Below are 21,642 nucleotides of genomic sequence, written 5' to 3' on the forward strand. Positions count from 1 at the left end.
TTACACAATGGCTGGATGCTGGCCGAGTGAGAGAGGAGGCGGAGGACGCGCTGTTAATTGGAGAAGGACCAAGTCGAGCGAGAGCTCTCGTTAGCAGGAGGATCCCCCCTGCCACGCAGGCAAGTATCTAGAAAAAGAAGAAAACTCGTCCACACAACTCGACATTGATCGTCAGTCACAGCTCGACCAATATGTTTCGCTAGACTTGACCCCGCGACGAACGAAAGGCCAAATCAAAAAAAGACTCTTGAAAGGTATTTGATTTTTAAAATTTCACCCCCCCCCCCCCCCCCCCCAACCACAAATGAGTGATAAGCAAAAAGAATCACCAGAGCTCTGATGAATCAAAATCAACAACTTGACAAAGTTCGCCTTTTTAATTGGTCCCTCATTTTGAAAACCGAACAGGAAAATCTCTCACAGCTCCTCCTTCTTCTACTCATCGTCGTCGTTTGGCTCCTCGAGTTCGACATTCCCCCCCGCCCGGAAGCGCAGAACGCGGAGGAACGAGATTTTCGCACGGAAATCTTTGAGCTTCAAGATGGAAGACGTGTGTGCGGAAAGGTCTTTTCTCTATTCTTTTTTATTTCTTTGGGTTAGAGCATGTATAATTGGCCCAATATTGCCGACCGCACGAGAACGTTGATGAGGCAACGGGTCGGGGCGGGGTGGGAGAATGTCGGGACACGCCAACAATGCGATGCGTCGGGAATGGGAAATCAGCACACGAAAGAGTAGAAGGAAAAAGGGACCCGGCGTGAGTTTCTCCTACAAGTTGGGCCGTGTACGACTTGAGCAGACTTTGCTCGCTCATCATTTCATCACAAGGCGCGTCCCAGCAGCTCCTTGGCTCCTGGGCGGCTCCTGGCTCCGTTTCTTTTTGGGCGCTCGGCTCACACATTTGAGGACTAGGGAAATCGCTGCGGCAAAAGCGGGTGAATGTATAACCGACGTGAATGGGATGTTGAGAGAAGAAAGAGACGAGAGAGAGACTTGTGCAAAAGGGGAGGAAGATCAAAAGAGCCCAGCAGAGAAGGAGAGAGAGAGCGGGGGACTTTCACCAATTTCAATCCTTGCGGACAACTTTGACGGTGCTGGGGGTCTAACTCTGCTGTGAAAATCTCTCCTTCTCTCTCTCTCGCATTGGCTGCTGTCCTCCTCCCATCCTCCTCCAGCTAACAATTGTACGTATGATTAATAAATGACTAGAATCGTCATCATTTCGACTTGGTCGTCTTCCATCATCATCAAGCGCTGCTGCTGCAGCGTCGCCCGCGTCTGATGATCTAAATGAAGGGAATGGGCAAAGGAGACAAGTTCCTTTGTCGGTCTCTCTCTCTCTCTCTTGGCCGTGTATATGCGCGCGTGTGTTATTATCGACGTTGGACAGGAATAACGAGCCCTATAAGCAGGTCGATGGATCAGAGGCAACGCATCACAGTTATCCCAATCAACCACACACACACACGCGCGCTAGCGCTCAGAGTTATGTTTTCTCTCTATACAATTATCTAATGTACATAAGCAACGACGACGGAGGAGGCGGCGGCGGCGGCCCTGTCTAAACATAAACACACACAGCGCACAGGGAGAGAGAGAGAGAGAAAGAGCCTGAGACAGACTGACAGTGTTAAAAGGACCGCAAAAAGCTCAGGAGAATTCATCTCTCTGTGTGCGCCCAGGAAGGAGCCAAAGCACTTTTCAAACGCCAGCAGACGAAAAGGGGGGGACGGACGGATAGTTGCGGGAAAGACTTTGAAAGCGTTTTCTTGTGCGTTGGATAGTATAGGCTGCTGAACTAGTAGAGTTCTATCCCGACAATAGCTAATTGTTCTCCCGCGTCTTTTGAGGTTACGTCTATTCTCCCCCCCCCCCCCCACCACCAATTTTTTTCGTGAGAGAGAGAAGAAAAAAGGAGAGAGCCGACAACCTTTGCATGATGAGAACCCAAGCAGCAGGAGCAGCAGCATCCTGCGCCGAGATATATCCTTCTTCCTTTTCCTGTGCCTATGTATGCAGACACGTAGAGACACTCTAGCTGGCAAGTTGGAGGCCCCTTTATCGGCCGTCCGCCAGCCCTCCTTCTCTTCCACCCACACTCTGAGAAGAGCAGAAAGACAAAACGAATCATCGGCACAAAACAAAAGAACCTTATGCGCGCCCCAAGTGACGTCGGTGCAAAAGCAAAGAGAGAGAGAGACTCATGAGCGTCGCTCCTTTCTCTTCTTTACCACTCACGCCCACACACACACACACTAAGGAACCGAGTTTTTCTTTTCATAAGTTCCAAGTTGTTCGGGAGTGAAGATGAAAGAAGATGAAGGATGAGTCGTCGGAGGGGGTTCTCTCCTATAGACACGCAGTGAACGCCTGTGTTACATACAGCGAGAAGAAAATTTTTTTACCAAGTCTCGCGCCCCGCTCGCTCACCAGGGAACCTCTCCACATCAATTTTTCAAAAAAATGAAAAATTTCCTTCCTTTTTTTTCTGTATCCGGAAATGTTTGAAACAAAAAAATAAGTGACGGAACATCAACAAAAAAAAAATTAGAAATTTCTTTTAAATAAAAAAGAAAAGTGAAGGACGAAGAAGAGCGACACGCACCCCGGTTCGTACACTCAATTGATTTGGGTCATTATATAGATTTAAAAAAAAAACAAGCTCAGTAGTGGTACTAGGCACCGTCACAAAATGTACAAACGAGTCACCCCGAGCCGACGACGACGGTGTACATACAAGAGCAAAGACTAAAATGATTGAATCGCTCAGACTATCCTTTAAAAGAATAAAATAAAAAAAATAAATCCCGACTAGTTTCTCTTCTTAAACGAAAGAAATCTTGCCCACCGTCGTCGCTAGATACGACGGCGCATCTACTAAGCCATTAATGAAATTGGGGGACATATTCTGTCCCGTGTTAGAGTTGTGCGACCCGAATTGGGGTGGGACGGAAAGCGCAGCGCAGAAGGTGACAAATGAACGAGACGTCGACGATGACATTGACAGGGCACCAGAGTGTACCGTACATGTATTCAAGAGTGTAGGAGGAGGAAATACACTTCTTCCATCACCATCAAAAGCATCGGCAAAAGCTAAAAAGAAGAAGAAAAAAAGGAAAAAAAGAACTCGGTTGATTAAATGACTATTCTGCCTGCCTGCTGCTGCCTCCCCCTCCCCCCTTCTCTTTATCTATCTCGTGATTGAGAGAGATTGGCCCGCGGGAATTCGCGTGCCACACGCCGAGGGTCTCTCGTCTACACGTTGCATGACTGACAACTCGGTTCGTGACGTGTTGTCTTGCTTAGATTCCTTTTTCTCTCTACACACACACGCGCGGATGGGGAATATCTCAAAATTGTTGCGAAGAGAAGAAGAAACGTCGGCGACCCCGAAACATACACACACGAAAAAAAAAAATTGATCCGCACCGCTTGGAAGATTGAAAGATTTGTTGTATTATGCAACACACCGATGGGGGGGAGTGAGCGTCGCCGAGCGCGATCGCGCCCAGTCAGCGCAACATATAAGCACGACCGACACGATATCACCGCCCCCCCCCCCAACCGCACATCATGTAAATAGAATGAACGACGAGAGTCCCGACCCCCAGCTACACACAGTGCAGAGAGCTGCACGATGAAAATCCAATGAATAATCAAAATGTTGCAGACCTCCTCGACGTTGAGCTCTTGATGGGCGCTCGAGGGCAAATCAATTGTTCTCCGCTCAAACATTTCTGTCTGATGAGTGATGGGACTGATGGCCTTGCAAGAAAATCTTTGTTCTGATAGAATTCCATTATATTTCGTTTTCTTTTCTCTCTCTCTCGAGTTATTATTGATCAAAAAGCCAAACGAAGTACATGCGAGAGCGGGAGGACCAGCCCAGAAGATGTCTAACATAATACAAAAGGACGAATGGAATATTTCCGAGCAGCAACGACTGCAGACTATCCAACATTTATCCCCAAACGACCGGCGGCGCTAGGATTTCACGAAACGGATGGAGGGCCCAATATATATATATGTAAGATGGGAATGGGCCGCCGCCGCCGCTCTGCCCCAAACAACAACAACAACAACAAGCAGCATTGCATTGATTTCCGGATCGGAGCTAAAGCCGCAGAATCTTATACGAACCAAGCGAATTCTCTGGCCTTTGTTTCGTTTCAAGTCTGTTCCGGACTCGGTCGGCTATTCCAGCACCATCCCAACGATGGCGTATGTCTGCCCTTTGCCCTATCTTCTAGATATAATATCGTTGAATACTTAATGGCGCATGTATGGTAAAAAGATATATACGATTATTTATTGAAAATAAGCGCCAATAATGCTGGGCAGGAATGAGATAAAGGAAGGAGGAAATGTATATAACAGCGGATATACCCCAAGATGGGAAAAAGAACCTTTAGACAGATGAACAACACACGATTCTCCTTTTCCGTTCGGCGGGATAAAAAAATAAAATAAAATAAAATAAAAAAGGGGAAAGACACACACACATTACAGATGGGCGACATTGGAGACTTTGGCCATTATTTCCAGCTGCCCTTCTTTTTTTTTCCTATATATGCTCCTATGCCTTTGACGATATGATTATTATTTGGAGACATCGATGGAGGTCGTGAGCTTTCACGTTTTTCTTTTCTCTTCTTTCTCTCGTCTCTCGTCCTTTTTTTAGTGTATATACCTCGCGATGAAAGCCTTTTTCTCTCTCCATGTCGACATCTTTCTTTATAGACGGCCGGGACATTTATAGATATACGGGGGGGGGGGATACCTTATCTCTATAGAGCTATAGAGTTATATACAGTGTATATAGACTGGAGAGAAGATACTGCTGTCCCTGTCTTGTATGTGGCCGTTCCGCTCTGTGCCGCCGCTGCGAGCGTCATATTGATCCGGAACGGCGCGGGAGTGGTCCATAACAAAACACGGCAACATATTTGATGGTGCGGTGTATATATATAATAATGCCCAACCAACAACGTAGTGGTGGTTGACGTTAGCCTTTTATAGGAAGACAAGCAAACCCAATAATGCAGAGCGGATCGAATGGCCGCCGAGAGTCTGCCATGTGTGTGTGTAGGAGGATGACGATGATAGAGATACGCCGATGATGATGATGATGATGATTCCGGCGTAAAGCCCAGGGATCAAAGCTATTCGGCACCGCCCACCACCAGATACTACCCCCCTCCACCAACTTTATTTACCAGGCGACGACATTTGGTGGCTGCCGACAGACGACAAAGAGAAGAACATCCCGGCAACACGCAATCCAACACACACACAAGACAACTAATAATATGTACACACATCCGGTGACCTATACAGAGAGTCCAAGAGTTCCATAATAATTCCTCCAACCTTTCGAGTTTGGGTGGAGATCAATAGATACGAATAGAACCATCTTTAATTATTTTCAAATAGAGTGTACATTGAATAATAGTTGGAAAGAGGTAATCCAACCCCAACAAGCTAGAAAGGGGTAGAAAGGTTGGCCATGTCGTGACAGACTTCTAATCTTTTTTAACGTGAGGTTACGTCGAGCAATTTTGGAATGAGTTGGGAGATCTGCAGCCATTGTCAAAGGAAAAGGACGCAGCAAGGTCCTTGTGGACTAATTTGCTGCTCTAATTGACCGCACACAATTCGTGACACGACGTGGTGGACTGGCAGAGTGACGGACGCCATTCTACCCATACAAATCAGCAGCCCTACATACGACGTCACTCAACGCCCTATATCCTAGAGGCCTTTTCGGTCGTAAAATGATGTTTCATTCAATAAATTTGGATTCGATGTGATTGAATAATGTGGGAACCGACTTCCAACGTGATGTATTCCTTCAATTCTCACATTTTTACGACGAATTGGGGTTTGAAAATCGAAATGAAAGGGTCCGGAGCCACTTGCCGGATGCTCTCGCGAGCTCCACTGGTACTTATGTAAGCGCTAGACGATCGATTTTCAACAGGAAAAAAACAAATTCACTGACCTTGGAAGATGTTCAGACGCATGATGATGAATTACAAGCAGCTCAAACAGGAGGACGACAGGCCTGCAGTGGAGAACGAAGGGAATTCGTTGGCCGATCCTGCACCTGGAAAGAAAAGAGATGGTCAGAAATGGACACAACAGTTTGACACGTCATGGATTGGCAAGAAACATTTCACTGGATGTCTAGGGTCATTCGAGAAGGAGAGATTGAAATACTGCCAAGTCATGATAAGAAATCAGAGGGTGACAATGAAGATTAGTTCGGTAACTCGCCACTCGTACGTCAACGAAGAGATGTGGAATCGTTTTGGACAGCCGAAATTGCAACCGACCGGTATTAATGATGACTCAAAAGGCTATTTCGTCGCCAACGTCCATTACGCTGGAAGAGTTTATCAGCTGCCTCTGATGGTGTGGAAACAAAACCATCGACCCAACCTTCTCGGAAGATCGTGGTTTCCCGCTCTTCATTTAAATTGGAATGAAATCTTCCGTTCTAATACCGACGGCGGCGCCAATCCATTTCAACCGGAATCCGCCAAGCAGCGTCAGCTAGCCCGAGAAATGGCCAACAAAGTCTCCAAGTGCTTCCACGTCAAAGTCAGAATGGGGGTATCGATATTCAAATGAGCTTGGATACAGGATGTACGGCATCCAGGATCAGTTTGGCCGAATGGGAGAGGCTAGGCAAACCTCCGCTTCAACAAACCACAAGTGTCGTCGACTCTACAGATACGTGGGTCGTCATCGAAGGTGAATGCAACGTACAAGTGGAGTATAACGGCCAGTCTGCCCTTCTGCCAGTGGCTGTAATGAGCGAAAATTGCAACTCGTGGATTGGAGCTGATTGGTTCGAACGGATTCAATTTGATTTCAACGCCATTTTTGACGAAATTCAATTCAGCGCCAAGGAACGATTTTGATTTCTTTGTCAAACAATTTGCCTATTCTGTTTTAAAATGATTTCCACGTCTAAAACTGTTCCGTCAGTAAAATAAACGGATTTCTAGCGCATTCGAGCTTGCACGTGTAATTTAATCAGTTCAACCTTTAAAATTAACCATGATGAATAAAGAAAAGAGACTTATGAAATGACATATGGCAAAGGGGTCGCTGCTGTCGCTGCTGTTGCCGCTGTTGCCAAGCTGCTGTTATAAATCAGGACAAAAGTTTTCGGGGTTGTCAAAATCAGCAAAGGACAGACCAACTCGCAACGGGCCAAGAAAATAAATCGAGAAGAGAAAAAACCAAAGGCAGAGAAGAGATCAATTCCTTCATCCATCACAAACGCTGAGGCACATCTCATTCCAGCGGCCGCTTACCAGCCTGCTGGATATTAGCATAAAAGCGTATCGTTCCCTTCTGCCCGTCTGAGCATTCCATTAACATTCTCCGGAAAAAGCTGAGACATTCTCCCGACGCGCACATGCCCACCGTCACACTGTCACCGTCGACAATTTCCCCGTCTTTCATACCCAGAAATTCAAAAACATAACGTGCGTCTCCTTCTTCTTTTTCCGGTTTAATTACCATCATCTTTCTGCATAAGACACGTTCTTTTTTGCCCTTTGCAAGGTTTAGATGGAACCCAGGGGAGGAGGCAAAGAAATAAAACAAAGTGGGAAACGATGTCACCAAGATTTATGACTCAATCAATGACAAATCAGTCGGCGACTTCATAACGAGTACCAGACAACTAACACATACCCCCAAGTCCGACCAGAAAATCATAAAACAAAACCAAAAAAAATCTCTTGGCAATCGTCTTGCATGAAGGGGGTCGCGTTTTTTGGCACGTCTGTTTGCCAGATGTTGGTGCTGCTGCTGGTGCTGCTGGCTTTGGCGGTGTCAAGACTGATGGGCATAACAAGGACAGATATATCTATTGAAGCCAAGAGTCGAACGGCTGAGGCGGCGGCAGATCCTAAAATGAAATCATTTCCATTCGATCTTGGTGAATATATAGTAGTAGTATACGACCTTTTTTTCGTTTCGTTCTCCTCCCCCCTTCCTAACTGCACAATTTCCCCCCAAGTTGTAAGAGCACAGCAAAGATGAATAACTTTTCTAGCTCTGCTCTTCTGTCTCTCTCTCTCTCTCCCCCCAACCCCCACCGATCCTAATAGCATCCAACATCAGTGGCTCCCAAGGAGGAGGAATGATCTTCACGGTCGGTTGAGTCCGACAGAAACGCGCGCGGGGGTTGAACGGGGATAAAGAGCCATCGGGATGAGGGAGCGCTGAAGATATCGAGCAGAGAGAATATATCTATGTATACGTACATACGTATATACTGAAGTCGTGCGTGTGCTGTACAGCGAGCTGCTGCCCTACACACAAGAGATACATCTCTAGAGAGGGAGGTGATGGGGGGTATCGCATCCAATTGATATTAACAAGACAACCCCCGAAGAACCCCAAAGCCGCTGCCACCATGACAACGGGGCCACACAACCGCTGGCAGACACACAGAAAAGAGAAAAGTCGCGTCGATAAACGCTGCAATAATCACGTAAAGTGCGTCGTATTATTGACGTGGATTAAGTGGAGAGTGTCGTCGGTGATGGTGGCTACGCTTATAGTACACATACAAGGGAGAGGGGGACTGTCTCTTCCTTGTTGGAGCTTGAAGCAAAAATAAAAAAAAAAGAAAGAAAGCCAATAAACGACAGCACCACAGTATAGACTCTCTATATAAGGAACAAAAAAACAGAGAGAGGAAGAAGAATCGTTCTAATCCAATTCGTGAGGACGCTCCCGAGGGATATTCCCGGGGCCCGGAGTTTGTCACATTTTCAAAAGCCACCACAATTCAAGTACACAGCACAGCATATTCCATGTCTCTCTCACACACAAATTCACCTAGCTGGTAATATAGATGTATCTGATATCATACACACACACACAACTGCTGTGCTGTATGGGCCGATTTCGATTATATTATTTCTTTTTTTCTCATCGTCGCCTTGTAGATATAATATCAGACACCAACACACGTATCCCTTTCCCCTTATACTGCTGCTGCGTCTGTGTGCTCCGGCGTGAATATAACACCCAGAGTCCCCAGACAATCGAGTGCGGGACCGACACGGAATGGATGGCGTTTCTTCTTCTTCTACTTTTATCTCATTTTTGATGCTCCTCCGCATTTATTATTCTCTTGTCTTTTCTGCCTCATGTCTGTCTGTGTGTGTGGGTGAGAGAGAGTTACCCAATTCCCTCACGGGGAGGCGAGTCCGCGGGACCCGACGGTGGACATTTTTATTTCTTCTTCCCTTCGCAACGACAATAACCAAACAGAAAAACAACCACCCAGTTTTTATTTTATCAGGAGACGAAAGACGTTACGAGATCAAAATCGAGCCATCTTCGTTTTTTTCCTTTTCATTTCGCTGCTGTCGCCCTTGTTTCCACACACACACAAAAGACGGGAGCCCAGCAGCTTTTTTAAAAGGGGGGATCCTAAATAGTCGCAAGGAGCGCGGCTGATGCTGACGGCATAGGCGACAATCAGGAGATGCGGGAGCGTAGAGAGAACATTTGATGTCAGCCAACAGAAAGTCATAGTCAAGAGGAACAACCACACACACAGCAGGCCAAAAAAAAAGTGAAACAAAGACACGGATCAATCCTTACGCACACACCGGTCTACTAAGTATTTCGTCTATAGCTTTTCTCGTTTGATCTTTTTTCCTATTTTTTCCCTTTTTATTTTGCGGCAGGATCAGGTTATTGTTCGGCTCTCCGGGACAACATGACAAGAAGAAAAGTCCGGAGGTGAAGGAGAGAAACAGACAAAAGGTTAAATTTTTCTATTGTTATAGATTGTCTTGTGCCTATAACGTCACGCGGGAGGGGCGAGGCGGGAGTGATAGAAAATGGATTGTGATGGAAGAGAGAGAATATCAGATTATATCCAGCGCGCTATATACGGTACATAATAATATCCTGCCGCCGTTCACGAAAAGCCGCAGCAGCTCGGGTGGGAGCGCGGCTTGAGCCCACGTTGGCGAAACTGCACAAGAGAGAGACGGGCGAGTACAAGTGGCAATCAAGCGAAAGACAAATATCGAACGACAGCAGGATATATAGCACAGGGGACCCAAGATCAAAGCGCCAAAAGTTAAAGGGATACTCTCTCTTTCCGGCTATATTATACACCCCCAATATCTCCGGCGACGATGTATATATATACAGCGCGCATCCTATAGTGCCCCCGCTCTATTTTTCTCCTTTCTATTTATTTGATTTTATTTTCGCTTATATTCTCCCGTCCCGGAAATCTTGTCAGCAAAAGAATATACATTTTCCTTTTTTTTGTTTAGTTTTTATTTTGCTTTTGCTTGGTGCTCTGCTTGTACACATTCACTTTTGACACCGGAGAAAGAATAAAGTAGCGTCAACGTCGTTTGAACTGTGTGGAGCGCGTTGCGTGAATGCCGAGGTTGATGGAATAAGACGAAACATTTTTTTTCTTCTTCTTCTTTCCTCCAGGATCGTCTATAAGCCAGTCACGACCCAAAGAGCACGGCGCCATTGTTACTTGATTCGATCACACTTTTCCTTCAGACTCCTTTAAACTACGTACACATACACACACACATATACGTATAAATCCTTTCGAGTTGCTTCGCTTCTGTTGTTTTCTCTCTCCTTTTTTTGCCACCAGCTCCTGACGTGGGCCTCCTATATGTACGACACCCGAGACGGGCCAGACAGCATAGACGGTTATATTATAGGACGCTTGAAACTATATATATATATACAACTACCTACTGGGCTAGACTCTCTAAAGCCGAGCAAAGGCGGAAAACTCATTAAAAGGATTTGAATGTCAAGTGTGTGTGTGTGTGGGGCCCCCCCAGTCGCTGGGCGAGTCATCTTCCCCCGGAGTTGGCATCCAGCAGCAACCGCGCGCCGGGCTCATCACAAGAACGATATTCTCTACGTCCCATTCTATTCCGTTCTAAATTCTAATATATACAAGTCTTCTCTCACTTCGTCCCCCGACTTATTTGCATCTTCTTGGTCGTCGAGGATCGTCCCATTTTCTTCTCCTCCTCCGCCGTACTAACACACAGGCAGAGAAGTCCAAGTAGAAGGGACTTGAGTTTAGCGAGGCAATTTCAAAGATTAGAACCAAAAGGAAAGTCAACGGTAATAGTCCAGCGCCAGCCATACGAGAGTAGTAATCAGTTTCCTCATCTTAACTACTCCCGACTACGACTTCCCACCGAACGACCGGGACGGACCGGGGTCCGACCGGGAACGACAAGAGACTTTTTTTTTTCGAGGCTAGCACAATGCAATATGAGACGTGGTAAGGATCTAGAAGAAAGATAACACCGCGTGCCAGTCAAAGTGATTTCAAACATTTTTCTTCTACTTTATTGTATATAACTTGCTGTTGAAATTTGATTGCCTTAACATGTTCGGTCGGAAAAAACAAAACAAATCATCGAGAAAACGCGGTAGTACTGTTTATTCCCTTTCATTTTCTTTCTCCTCTTTTCGGTAGGAATAAATCAAATAAAGGGAAATGAAAATGTCGCCGAGACGCCGTCATGCGTGCAAGTTTGTTGTGAGCGGTTAGACGGTGGGTTTTTTTTTTCGTCATGCCAATCTGAAATATGAGAAGTTTTTGAAACTTTTTCAAAAGTTGGAATAGTTCCGCACCCGCACAGTTTCCCCAGTCTCACTATACACACACATACATGTACGCATTCATTTCTCAGGGATGGATGGGAATTCCTCAGCTGCGCGGTCACGTCCTCCTCCTATACTCCAAGAATATAGAGGCAAGAAAATAACCCATAGAGACTAATACTTGTAGTAGTAGTATAGTCTACCTTTAGAGAAAAAAGAAAACATAACAATTTTTCTATTCTTTTTTACTTTTTTCGGGTCTGGAGAAGTACTTTGAATGTTAACAACATACAGTTCCCGCTGAGGTCTCTGACTGTGGTCTTTATTTATTTGATTTTCTTCATGGCTATAAGCAGTCAGTAAGGAAGCAAGCAGGTCTCCTTTTTTTTCTTTTTCTTCCTTTTATTTTTAACCTCTTGCACAAGGTAAAACAGTCCGAGGGGGGTAATAATAAAAAGAAGAAGAATGAAAGAGAAAAAAAAGCTTTCAAATCATTTCAATGATATTTCGTTATTGATCCTTACCTCCCCGCGTGCCCCGCCCTTTTATCTCTATAACTTCGTGTGCTCTGCTGTGTGTATTATTGAGATGAAAGCAGCGCCCCCCCCCCCATGACACACCCACAGTCCGCGTGTTTTCAGGAAAAAGAAAAAAAAGAGGAAATCGCTTTTCTCAGAATTTCACGAACGGAATGTTTTTAGAGCGGCGGGACTGTGTACAACCTGCCGCCAAACTGCAAACTTCCGGCGTGAGCCGTCATCGAAACGTTCTCGTTTGACAAATGACGTGCAGCACCAGATTTGAACATTTTGACTGTCTGTTCGTCATCGTGTAGTCATTCCCGAATGGTGGACAACATTCATCATCATCACGGCTGCCGGAATAACCTAACCGGGGAACGAACCGTCCAAACCCAGAAAAATCGAGAAAGAAGAAGAAGAAGAAGCGGAGCTCGTCGAACTTATGCGTAAACGAGGGAACCCGTTCCGCTTCACGCTCTTCTGCTTGCCGAATCGTGTGCACACTCGAGAGAGAAACACAGAAAGGGAGGGAATTCGTTTCGAGGTTTCGGGTTCAACACAAGGCCAGCAGCACCCATCTACCCCTCTGAAAACCCCCAAAATATGGGAATCAAACAGTTTGGTTAGAGTTTCATTTTTTTGTTGGCTCATAAATCGTCTGTCCCTCATCTGCAGCTCCTCTTTTTTCCCCCTTGTCAACGACAACAACAGGCCCAGCCCAGTGGAACTCTCGTCATGGAGAAGAAAAGAAGACGGGCCGGCATGGAATAAATGTGTCATCTTTCTTCTCTTGTAACCAAGCGACTCTCCTTGTGTGTGCGTGTGTGTGTGTCAAAAGAAATAGGAACCTAGTTAGACTATTTCTCTGTGCAACTCCTTTTTTTTTTATACATGTGGCCCAGTTTCGCGGGATTATTGGACGGACTAGCGTCGTGTCTCATTACCGGCCAAGAAAAGGAAATTATAAGAATAGGCCCAGCGGCACAACGGGGCCCGGGAGGACAATCGCAACATCATCAACAATTGTAATGGGGGCCCCCAAAGTCCAGCAGCAGCAGGAAGTGTGTGTCAGAAGAAAAGGATTTTCGGACGTCCACCAGTGCAGCTAATCTCCGTTCGATTATTTGGAGCCGGACCGGGCCGGGCCACGTCGGTTGCGAGAGAGAGAGAATCCACGACGCCTTTGCTAATACGATGATGAGCGTCTCATCCCATTTGCTAGTTAGTTATATATACCGAACTGTCTGTGTGTCTCATAAGGCCCCCTTTTTTTCCCACAATGATCTACGCTAATACACGCTCGGCTGTACGTACATATAGTATAGTATGGGATCGGCGTGCTTCTCTCATCGCCGGGGCTTTGCGTGTGGCTTCCATAAGGTGACTGGGCCTCCTATCTACAGTCTAGTCATGCAGCAGAGCAGCAGCAGTAAGAAGAAGAAGCAACTGCTGAGAAAGCGTCATCATCATTATCATCATCATCATTTTCGGATGGGTCGGCGTCTCCCTTTGGCTAAAACCATGAGAACCACGCAGGGACGATCCTATGCCCCACTATAACCGGGTAGAGACTCGAGAAATGTACCGAGTAGTATAGGACAGCCAGTAAACCACAAAACCGCGGGCGCGTCTATAGTGCTGCAGAGAGTATAGCTGCAGTTCAAACATCATCAGCGCGATGGGATCACAGCTCAGAGTTAACGAGGAGTTGAGATAACACACAAACGTATAATCATCATCATCATCGCAGCAAATCATCATGTATATAGACATAGGGATGTGTATACCTAAGTATTATCATTAGGACGGGACAAACCCCCACCCCTACGGCTGTGTAATCTTTAGACAAAGTCCAAAAGGGAGAGAAAAACAAAGAAGGGGAGAAACGAAATCAACGGGTTATTAGAAGATGGAAGAAGAAGAAAGTGTTGCTCTGACGCCAATTGGCCGTTCAAGAGCAAATGCAAACCAGCAAACAGTTGCGCAATTCGCCAAATTGACAGGCGGAAAAGATCAAAAGGCAGCAGTCGAGATGTAGTTTGGCGCACTTGTTCCTCCATTCACTATGTCATCAATCATGCGTATTGCAAACAGATGCCGATAGAAAAGATTTTATCCATCCAGTGAGAAAAAAATAAAAAAAATAAAAAAAAATAAAACGGATGAAATAATATCAAAGACGCGGCCAATAAAATGGGAAAAGAAAAAATACGACGCCGTGATCAGTTAACCACTCGAAGAAAAAACCAACGGCGAAAGATCAGCGACAGTTGGTGTAGAACAGCCGCCCTCCAATGTTGTTCCCTGCAGACTCTGAAAGAGGCGAAAAAGAGGCGTCGATCCATAAAAATAAGAGAAAAAGAGATACGAGCTTCAACATCGATCCGCACGAGATAGATCGAAAAATAAGAAAAAACCTCCAAGCTCGAGGGTATGGTCTAGATATATTTATATATATATATAAGAGTAGAGAGAGAGAGAGTCTGGCGGTGAGGAGAGGAGGGAGAATTCGGGATCTGCTGACTCTTCTTGTGTGATCTCTTCTTCTTTCTTTTTCTTTTTTCCCAGCTCACCCTTCCCAATCTCTCGTGGGCTGGAAAACCAACAGAACAAAGAAAAAGGAGAACACAGCACATATAGTGTGCACATGAGAGCCGGTGCTGTTGGAACAGAAGAAGAAGAAGAAGGAAACTTGTTCTTCTGTTCACGACTCAAAGCAGACGATTCGACTATGGCATTGAATCGATAGATGGTCGGGTCGAAAAAAAGCCATGCACACGCACAGTCACCATCATCACCACCGCCACCACACCAAGAGGAAAAATTTATTGCTCCGCATGTCCTCCAGTTTTGCTGCTGGGACAGCAAATAGAAAACGATCCTGAAGAGAGGAGAGAGATGTGGTGGGAGATCCTCCTCTCCAACACATTGCCACTTTGACACTCCCCGTACAAAATACATAGACGTCTAGCGCATAACGAATTGAAATTCGAGCGAAAAAATAGACGCAACGAGAGAGTCGCCATGGCAGTGCCAAAGAAGAAGAGGAGGACGGCATCAATATATTTATTGACTGAGCGCTCAATGTGTTGCCTGCACGTAAGGGGGAGAACGTGAGGAATTGCAAATCACTCGGCCCATCAGTAGGACAGGACGCAAACTGCACTGCTCCGGTCGGGACCTTCAAAAATAGACCGGGAAAAGAAGAAAAACCTTCTTTTGCACACACACATCTGCAGCTCAGCTCTCTCCACGTCGAACAAACATGGTGGGGCATCCAAGTCACGGCCGTCACTACATCCTACGCTAATAAATACAACGTGCGAAAAAAGAAAATAGGATAAAAAAAAAGGCTGGAAAAAGAGCTAGAAAGAGAAAACGTCGTGGAAATAATATAAACGATCCCGTCCCGTTGTTGCAAAGCGACTTGTAAAGGCAACACGGAAGAAACGTTATACAATGGGGAAATATTCGGTTGCGAAGAGAAAAAGACACACAACAGCACAGACGGGGAAATAGTCGTACAAACAAAACGGGGAGAAAATAAGATGAAGACTCAAACGACGACCCGACTGGGAGCCATAAAACATCACACACAAGAAAAAAGGAGAAACGAAAACTTAACTTCGTCTTCCTTGTCTGTGTAGAGGGGAAAAAAAAGTCACAAGAGGCAGCGCAACCCCCCACAGCCGGGCCAGAAAAATATATCTAGCAAGGAAAAACTTTGATGGCTAAACTAATGGCTGTCGGGCCGCTCGCTGTGGCATTCAGCATTGCTGGGCCAGCATTTTATTCTTTTTCCCCCCCCCAAAACACACGTTTCTATTCTTTCTTCCTATACTTGAAACAGAGAAAATCGGTTATTTCGTTTTACCCCGGTTGCGTTTCCGTGTTGGCTGCACGCGTGTGTGTTTGGTTCTTATATAGATCGGCCGAGTCCCTGCGTGAGTCTAATGCGTCTAGGCCGTCACGTGCCAATAGCAATTTTTGTTTTTTTCCTGAAACTTTTCTTTCTTGCCGAAACCTTGTTATTGACGCCGTTATTCCAACCTTGCCCGCGAGTCCAAGTGCGGATGATACAAAGTCATGTCGCCCGCCCTTTTGCGTCCGTTTGACTTTTTTTTACAACCCAAACAAACACGGGCAGCACTGACTGGCCTTTTTTTTTACGCTCTAATTACGGCCGCCGTACGTAGAGAGAGTGAATGTGTAACTGCTATTGCATCAAGTGCAATAAACAGCAGAGAGCAAACGAGGATCGTTTGATGACCTAATCAAAGAAAAATGATGGCAACAGGGGAAAGCCCAGGGAAATTAACATGACCATATCGTTTTGAAAAAGTCATTAAGTGTTGCCATAAATAAAATAAAAATGTCCCCGCAAAAAGAAAAAAAGGGGATTCAGTCGGCGTCATCATTACAGATATAAAAAATAGAGATGCAACGTTGTTACGTGTACAATGTGGAAAAGCCAAAAGAGGAGCTGGTGGTGGTATTCTTTTGCCAGTGTTTATTTTATGAGAGCCATTTCGGTATCCCTTCACCTGATTGCCTATTCTCGCTCTAAGACCTTCGACTAAAGCCCCCCCGGCGACAACAATCTCCAACCCCGTATCTATTTCTCTTCTCTTTTCACGCATTTATTTATTCGGTAATCCATTCGTTTTTTTTTCCTTTTATTTTTTTTTTCTGGTTCGGGACTCCCGAGTTGCAATTTGAGGCAAACGAAGAAGAAGAAAAAAACAAAAGACGAGCACACGAAAAAAAAAAGAGACTGGCGCACACGACGCGAGTCACTCGTGTTTGTTTCACCGCTGTTGGCGGGCTTTGTGGACTGTGCATGTGTTTGCACAAGTTGTTACATCGTTAGATAATCAAATTACACACGCACACACACACACACACTCAAAGAAAAAGGGGATAAAAAACAAAACAAAACAAGAAAAAGGAGAGCAGACACACATTACAAACACTTTTTCTGCTTGTGTGTGTCGTATATATATAAAACACCTTGGACGCCGGTTGTATAACTGTTACTCCCGGAAAACAAACAAACTAAACTTTTTGCCTTGTATATTCTTCTTCTTCTTTAGTAATAAATTTCTTATTTCTTTTGCTGCTTTTTTGGCAGCTGCTACGAGTCACACACGGGGGACGCACGGGAATGAGATTGTTGCTCCTGCAATTTCATTTTTCTCTTCTCGTTTGGCAGGTTCTTACTCCTAAAGGGTTTCTCTTAGCCGAGTGAAAAACGCGAGAACTTCAATAACATCAATTGCGTTCGTTTGCCCAGTTGTGTCGTTTGTTTTCCTTTTATTTTTTTTAAACCATCGGGATATTGGCCTCATAACTCTTTTCTTCTTCTTTGTATTGTAAAAGGCCATCATCGCAGCAGTGGAGGAGACAACGTCCTTCTTCTCTTGCCAATGAATCTCCGTATTTTTCGATTGTTTTGTTTTGTTTTTGTCTATATATCCTTTCATGTAACGAAAGATGAGATAGTCGGACTCAGACAGTCGGGGTCGTAAATAAATATCAATCCATCTATCCGGCGGAAGAAAAAAAAAAGAACGGGAGGGGGGAAGTAGCCGCGGGACTTGATCAGATTTGTATCAAATAAAAGAGAAAAACGGGGGAAAAGATATATCCATTATAACGAACGGCTGTTTGATCACGGGAGAGTCCCCCCCCCCTATTTTTCTGATTTCCTTTTTATTTTTTCGCCGAGAAAATAAATAAAAATAAAAATCGATCGTTTGAGAATGAAGAAGAGGGAGGGGAATAATAATAACAAACAGGGAGAGAGAGAGAAAAAAAAAGGCGTCGGCTGGCGCCGACATCCATTTATCTTACGGCTATATAAAGAAAAGGAACGGGGGGAAAAAATGAAACGAGAGAAAAAAATCATCATAATAACCAGCCCGCAAAATAAAAAAAAGCCGGAGACCAAGAGTATATTTCTTTCATGACTCTTCTGCGTTCGACTCGAATTGTCGTGTAGAGAAAGAGAGACAAAATTATTTCGTCATTTTCTTCTTCTTCGGGAAATAAAGCGAACGTCATGGCAACCGACACGTGCCCATCATCACGGCCTAAGAAAAAATAAAGGGGAGCCCAAAGCCGACCAATCAAAACTCCCCTCCAACCAGCAAAACAACAACAACAACAACAGAGTTTCAACGCAATGACAAAGCCTTCCCAAATATACATTTGAGGGATGACAAAAAGGAACGAGACACACTAACTGTGCACGTATATTATAGAAGAGAGGGGGAGACCTTACACTTCGACGCAGTAGTCGACAAACACGACAAAAATGGCAACTTTTTCTTCTCTCATTCTCCGATAAAAGACTTTTACACCAACGAGCGTACGCAGAAGAAGAAAAAAGAACAACTAGCATTAGTAGTCCTGTGTGTAGGGGCTGCTGCTGCACCTTGAGCTCCGTGAGCATTTGCTATTCAAATAAACACACAAACACGCAAGCCAGCACCCCCAAAAATGGGGGATCGACTTTTTGCGGCAGTCGCGGATCCGGGATCCCCCCTTCTCTTTCCACTCGCGTTCGTTCGGGAGAAAAGACGACGATCGTGTCTGAGAAACTTTTGACAAATGAGATCAGTTGTGTCTGACGCCTTGAAATCCCTTTGCGTAGTTTTTCCCGTGGAAGGAGAAAAAGAAAAAGGAGGGCGACCAACAATTTCCGAGTCGAAACTTTTTTATTTTTATTTTTGTTTTCCTTCCTTGGAGCAATCGCCAATGATTCCGGCCGTGTGTGTAGTGCATATACAGACGCTAATCAATATTTACTCTCGGTCGGGAAATAATAAATGAGTAGTACAACTTTGTACTCTGCCAAAAGTTCAAACTCATTCCCTCGAATGGGAATAATAGAAAAGGGTAGATACTATAGAGACAACAACAACAACAACACAAACGGCCGGTTTAGATTTTGCCTTGTAGCTTCTTCCTCTTCCCGGAAGGTCAGCAATCCTATGAGGCCTATGCAAGGCCCCGGCGTGCGTGAGCCTCTCTAGACGTGTGCTTGCCGTGCGTTATACGGCCGCATCAAATCGTGATGGAGGCCCGAGACGTCGAGAGTATTGATCCCTTTTTGCCCCGTTTACAGACCCGGCGAACTGCACCACGACACTAAACCAAGCACATCGTTTGATCCCATTAGAGTCCCATCAAATGAAAGGAGAAAAAGAAGAAGAAGAAGAAAAAACCCTACCGCCCTGATGTCAAAAAAGGTAGCACACTGTTTCTCATACGTGGCCATGTATGTGTAGTATGTGTGTGTGTGTGTGTACGTGTAATAATGTAAGGTGTCAGCTGTGCGTGATATCCACCCTCGTTCCATAACGGACAACATCGGGATTATGCGAGTACGATTTCAAAAAAAGGAAAAAATGAAAAACTCTTCTTCTACGCAGGGCCTCTTTCTCTCTCACTCGGGTGGAGAGAAAACAAGAAAAGTTTGGGTAAGAATTTCAGAGTTTCTGTAAAAATGAATAACGACTTTGGCTGGTGATAACCAAATCCTCTTCCATCTATTTATTTATGTGTGTCTAAGAGGCGTTTGACGGCGGCGGCAGGAGGGGGGAGCATAGCTCTCCCATCGAATGCGGCCCTTCACCTTTCTTTTTTTCTTCCATCTGACCCGCCCCAGCCATTTGAATACGATTATTGCGCAGTTCAACGAGATCAAATGGAATCAAGAGCTCCTCCTTTTGCGCCGTATGGCAGTAGAGTCTAGTAAAGTAGAAAAGAAAACGGTAGGGGAGCGAAAATCATCATCAGGAGCCGAAGAAACAAGCGTTCCCGGGAGGGCGCCAACTGATGTACGTATGGAATTAAGAAAACTCGTTGTACTACCAAAGTCATTAAAGATTCACAGAGTTGAAAAGCAGCCCCAGTATAAACTACTGACTGACTGACTACCACTACTCCCCTGCTATGCAGAGTAGTAACTGACTTGCCCCATTTCCTATTATACTTTTTTCCGTTTCTTTTTCTTTTTTCTTGTTCCGGCAATAAAATAAAAGAATAGCCGCCCAGAAATTCGTTTCTCTTGTAACTCTATACACACACACACAAGACTATAGAGTACAGACGATGTGTGTGTGTATCCCCGCCCAAGTTATGCAGCAGACACTTGCACTCCACTCACTCAATCCACTCACTAGTTCACTAATAGCTGAATCTTTCAATGATTCAACAGAACTCACGTTGAGACGCACGCGTCTCATCCTACCCCAACGTTCCATATGCAGCACTTGAAACCAAGTTTTCTCCAGCCCTCATCATCGTCTCTATCCTCAGCCCCCACTCATCAAATCCATTTCCTCATTTGCTGACTGCAATTTCCCCCATCCCGAGCTGTATTGGAACCGGAAGATTTTCACGATGAATCTTTGATGCGAAATATCCAAGGGCGAAAAAAAATAATAAATTCGCGATCGATATATCGACGACGAGACCTTCATTGAAAATTCCCCCTCGACCGAAATGGAAAAAAAAATACAAAAAAGAAAATACAAAAATTGAAGAAAGACGCCAAGGATCAATGACGCAAAAGAGAATTCAATTCCATGGGCGAGGCCAAACGTGTGTGTCCGGCTCGATCCCGGTGCGTAATACACTGTTAGACTCTCTCTCTCTCTCTATACAGTAGTGTCATCCATTCCCTTGCGGGAGTGCGTCCCATATTACAGCCTGGATTGATTGGGGCGGGCCAGGGTAGAAAGAGAGAGAGAAGAGATATATTTTTCTACATACTGGGCTCTGCATGGATGGTAGTATTCAATGTATATATTGGAGGTACTATAGAGCGACTGGATGGTCCCACACCAGTAAATAAGGAGACGGCCGTTGTCCACTCGACGACATTGCTTGTCTCCTGACGTACGTATCGCGCGCTATATACTTTCCCAGCATGTATAAGACACTTTGGATAGACGACGACGACTGGCCGGCAGATCGGGGGGAGAATATTTCCTTCTTTTTCCAGAGGAAACGGAAGTTGCCCGGGCGCCCAAATCACCTTCTTATTTGAGGATGGAGCCCCATTTCCAGTTGCTTTTTAGGATCCTAAACATTCCAATCACAGCAGCAGCAGAGCTCTTGGGTAGTAGTAGTAGTAGGATCCTATTTTGGACTGGGTCCCAGTAGCCACTATCTCTAGCCCCGATCTGGCTGGGCCGGCCGTCACCGAGCTCCTCTTTTTCCACTTTCACGGCCCCTTTTCAAATAAACGCGCACAGTGCTGTAGATCTTACGTAGTAGTATACACGCCGGCCAGTCCACCGCCCCCACATATACTCTCCGTTCTCCCCGCGAGGTTTTTAATTAGTCGCCGCCACACACACACAAAACACGACGACCAATCTTGGTTCTATTCCGGCGGTCGGGAAAAGAGAAGGGGGGGGGGGGTCTGTGTCTGTGTGTGTATCTTATACGTCGACACGCG

General features: G+C 45.3%; 1 protein-coding gene and 1 long non-coding RNA gene across 4 annotated transcripts in view; one reads left to right on the top strand and one right to left on the bottom strand.

Annotated features, from left to right (window-relative positions):
• The window catches only part of LOC124312190, a 50,603-nt gene that overhangs the window by 13,078 nt on the left and 15,883 nt on the right, over nt 1-21,642 (bottom strand). For 2 of the 3 annotated variants that reach the window (XM_046776701.1, XM_046776700.1), the window contains exons 1-2: nt 6,220-6,335; nt 6,002-6,106 (exon numbers count right to left, since the gene is read on the bottom strand). In XM_046776701.1, coding sequence (XP_046632657.1) covers nt 6,002-6,106; nt 6,220-6,230 — 116 coding nt within the window. In that variant the 5' untranslated portion in view covers nt 6,231-6,335. Of the gene's footprint in view, nt 1-6,001; nt 6,107-6,219; nt 6,336-21,642 lie in introns of those variants that run through there. The other variant, XR_006910328.1, reaches the window with a different exon arrangement.
• On the top strand, nt 6,281-9,571 carry LOC124312253. The gene is made up of 3 exons (XR_006910452.1): nt 6,281-6,366; nt 8,039-8,040; nt 9,561-9,571. It is a non-coding gene; the product is annotated as an uncharacterized LOC124312253 (long non-coding RNA).

The sequence above is a fragment of the Daphnia pulicaria genome, chromosome 8 (genome assembly GCF_021234035.1).
Source record: "Daphnia pulicaria isolate SC F1-1A chromosome 8, SC_F0-13Bv2, whole genome shotgun sequence".
NCBI classification, from domain to species: Eukaryota; Metazoa; Arthropoda; class Branchiopoda; order Diplostraca; family Daphniidae; genus Daphnia; species Daphnia pulicaria.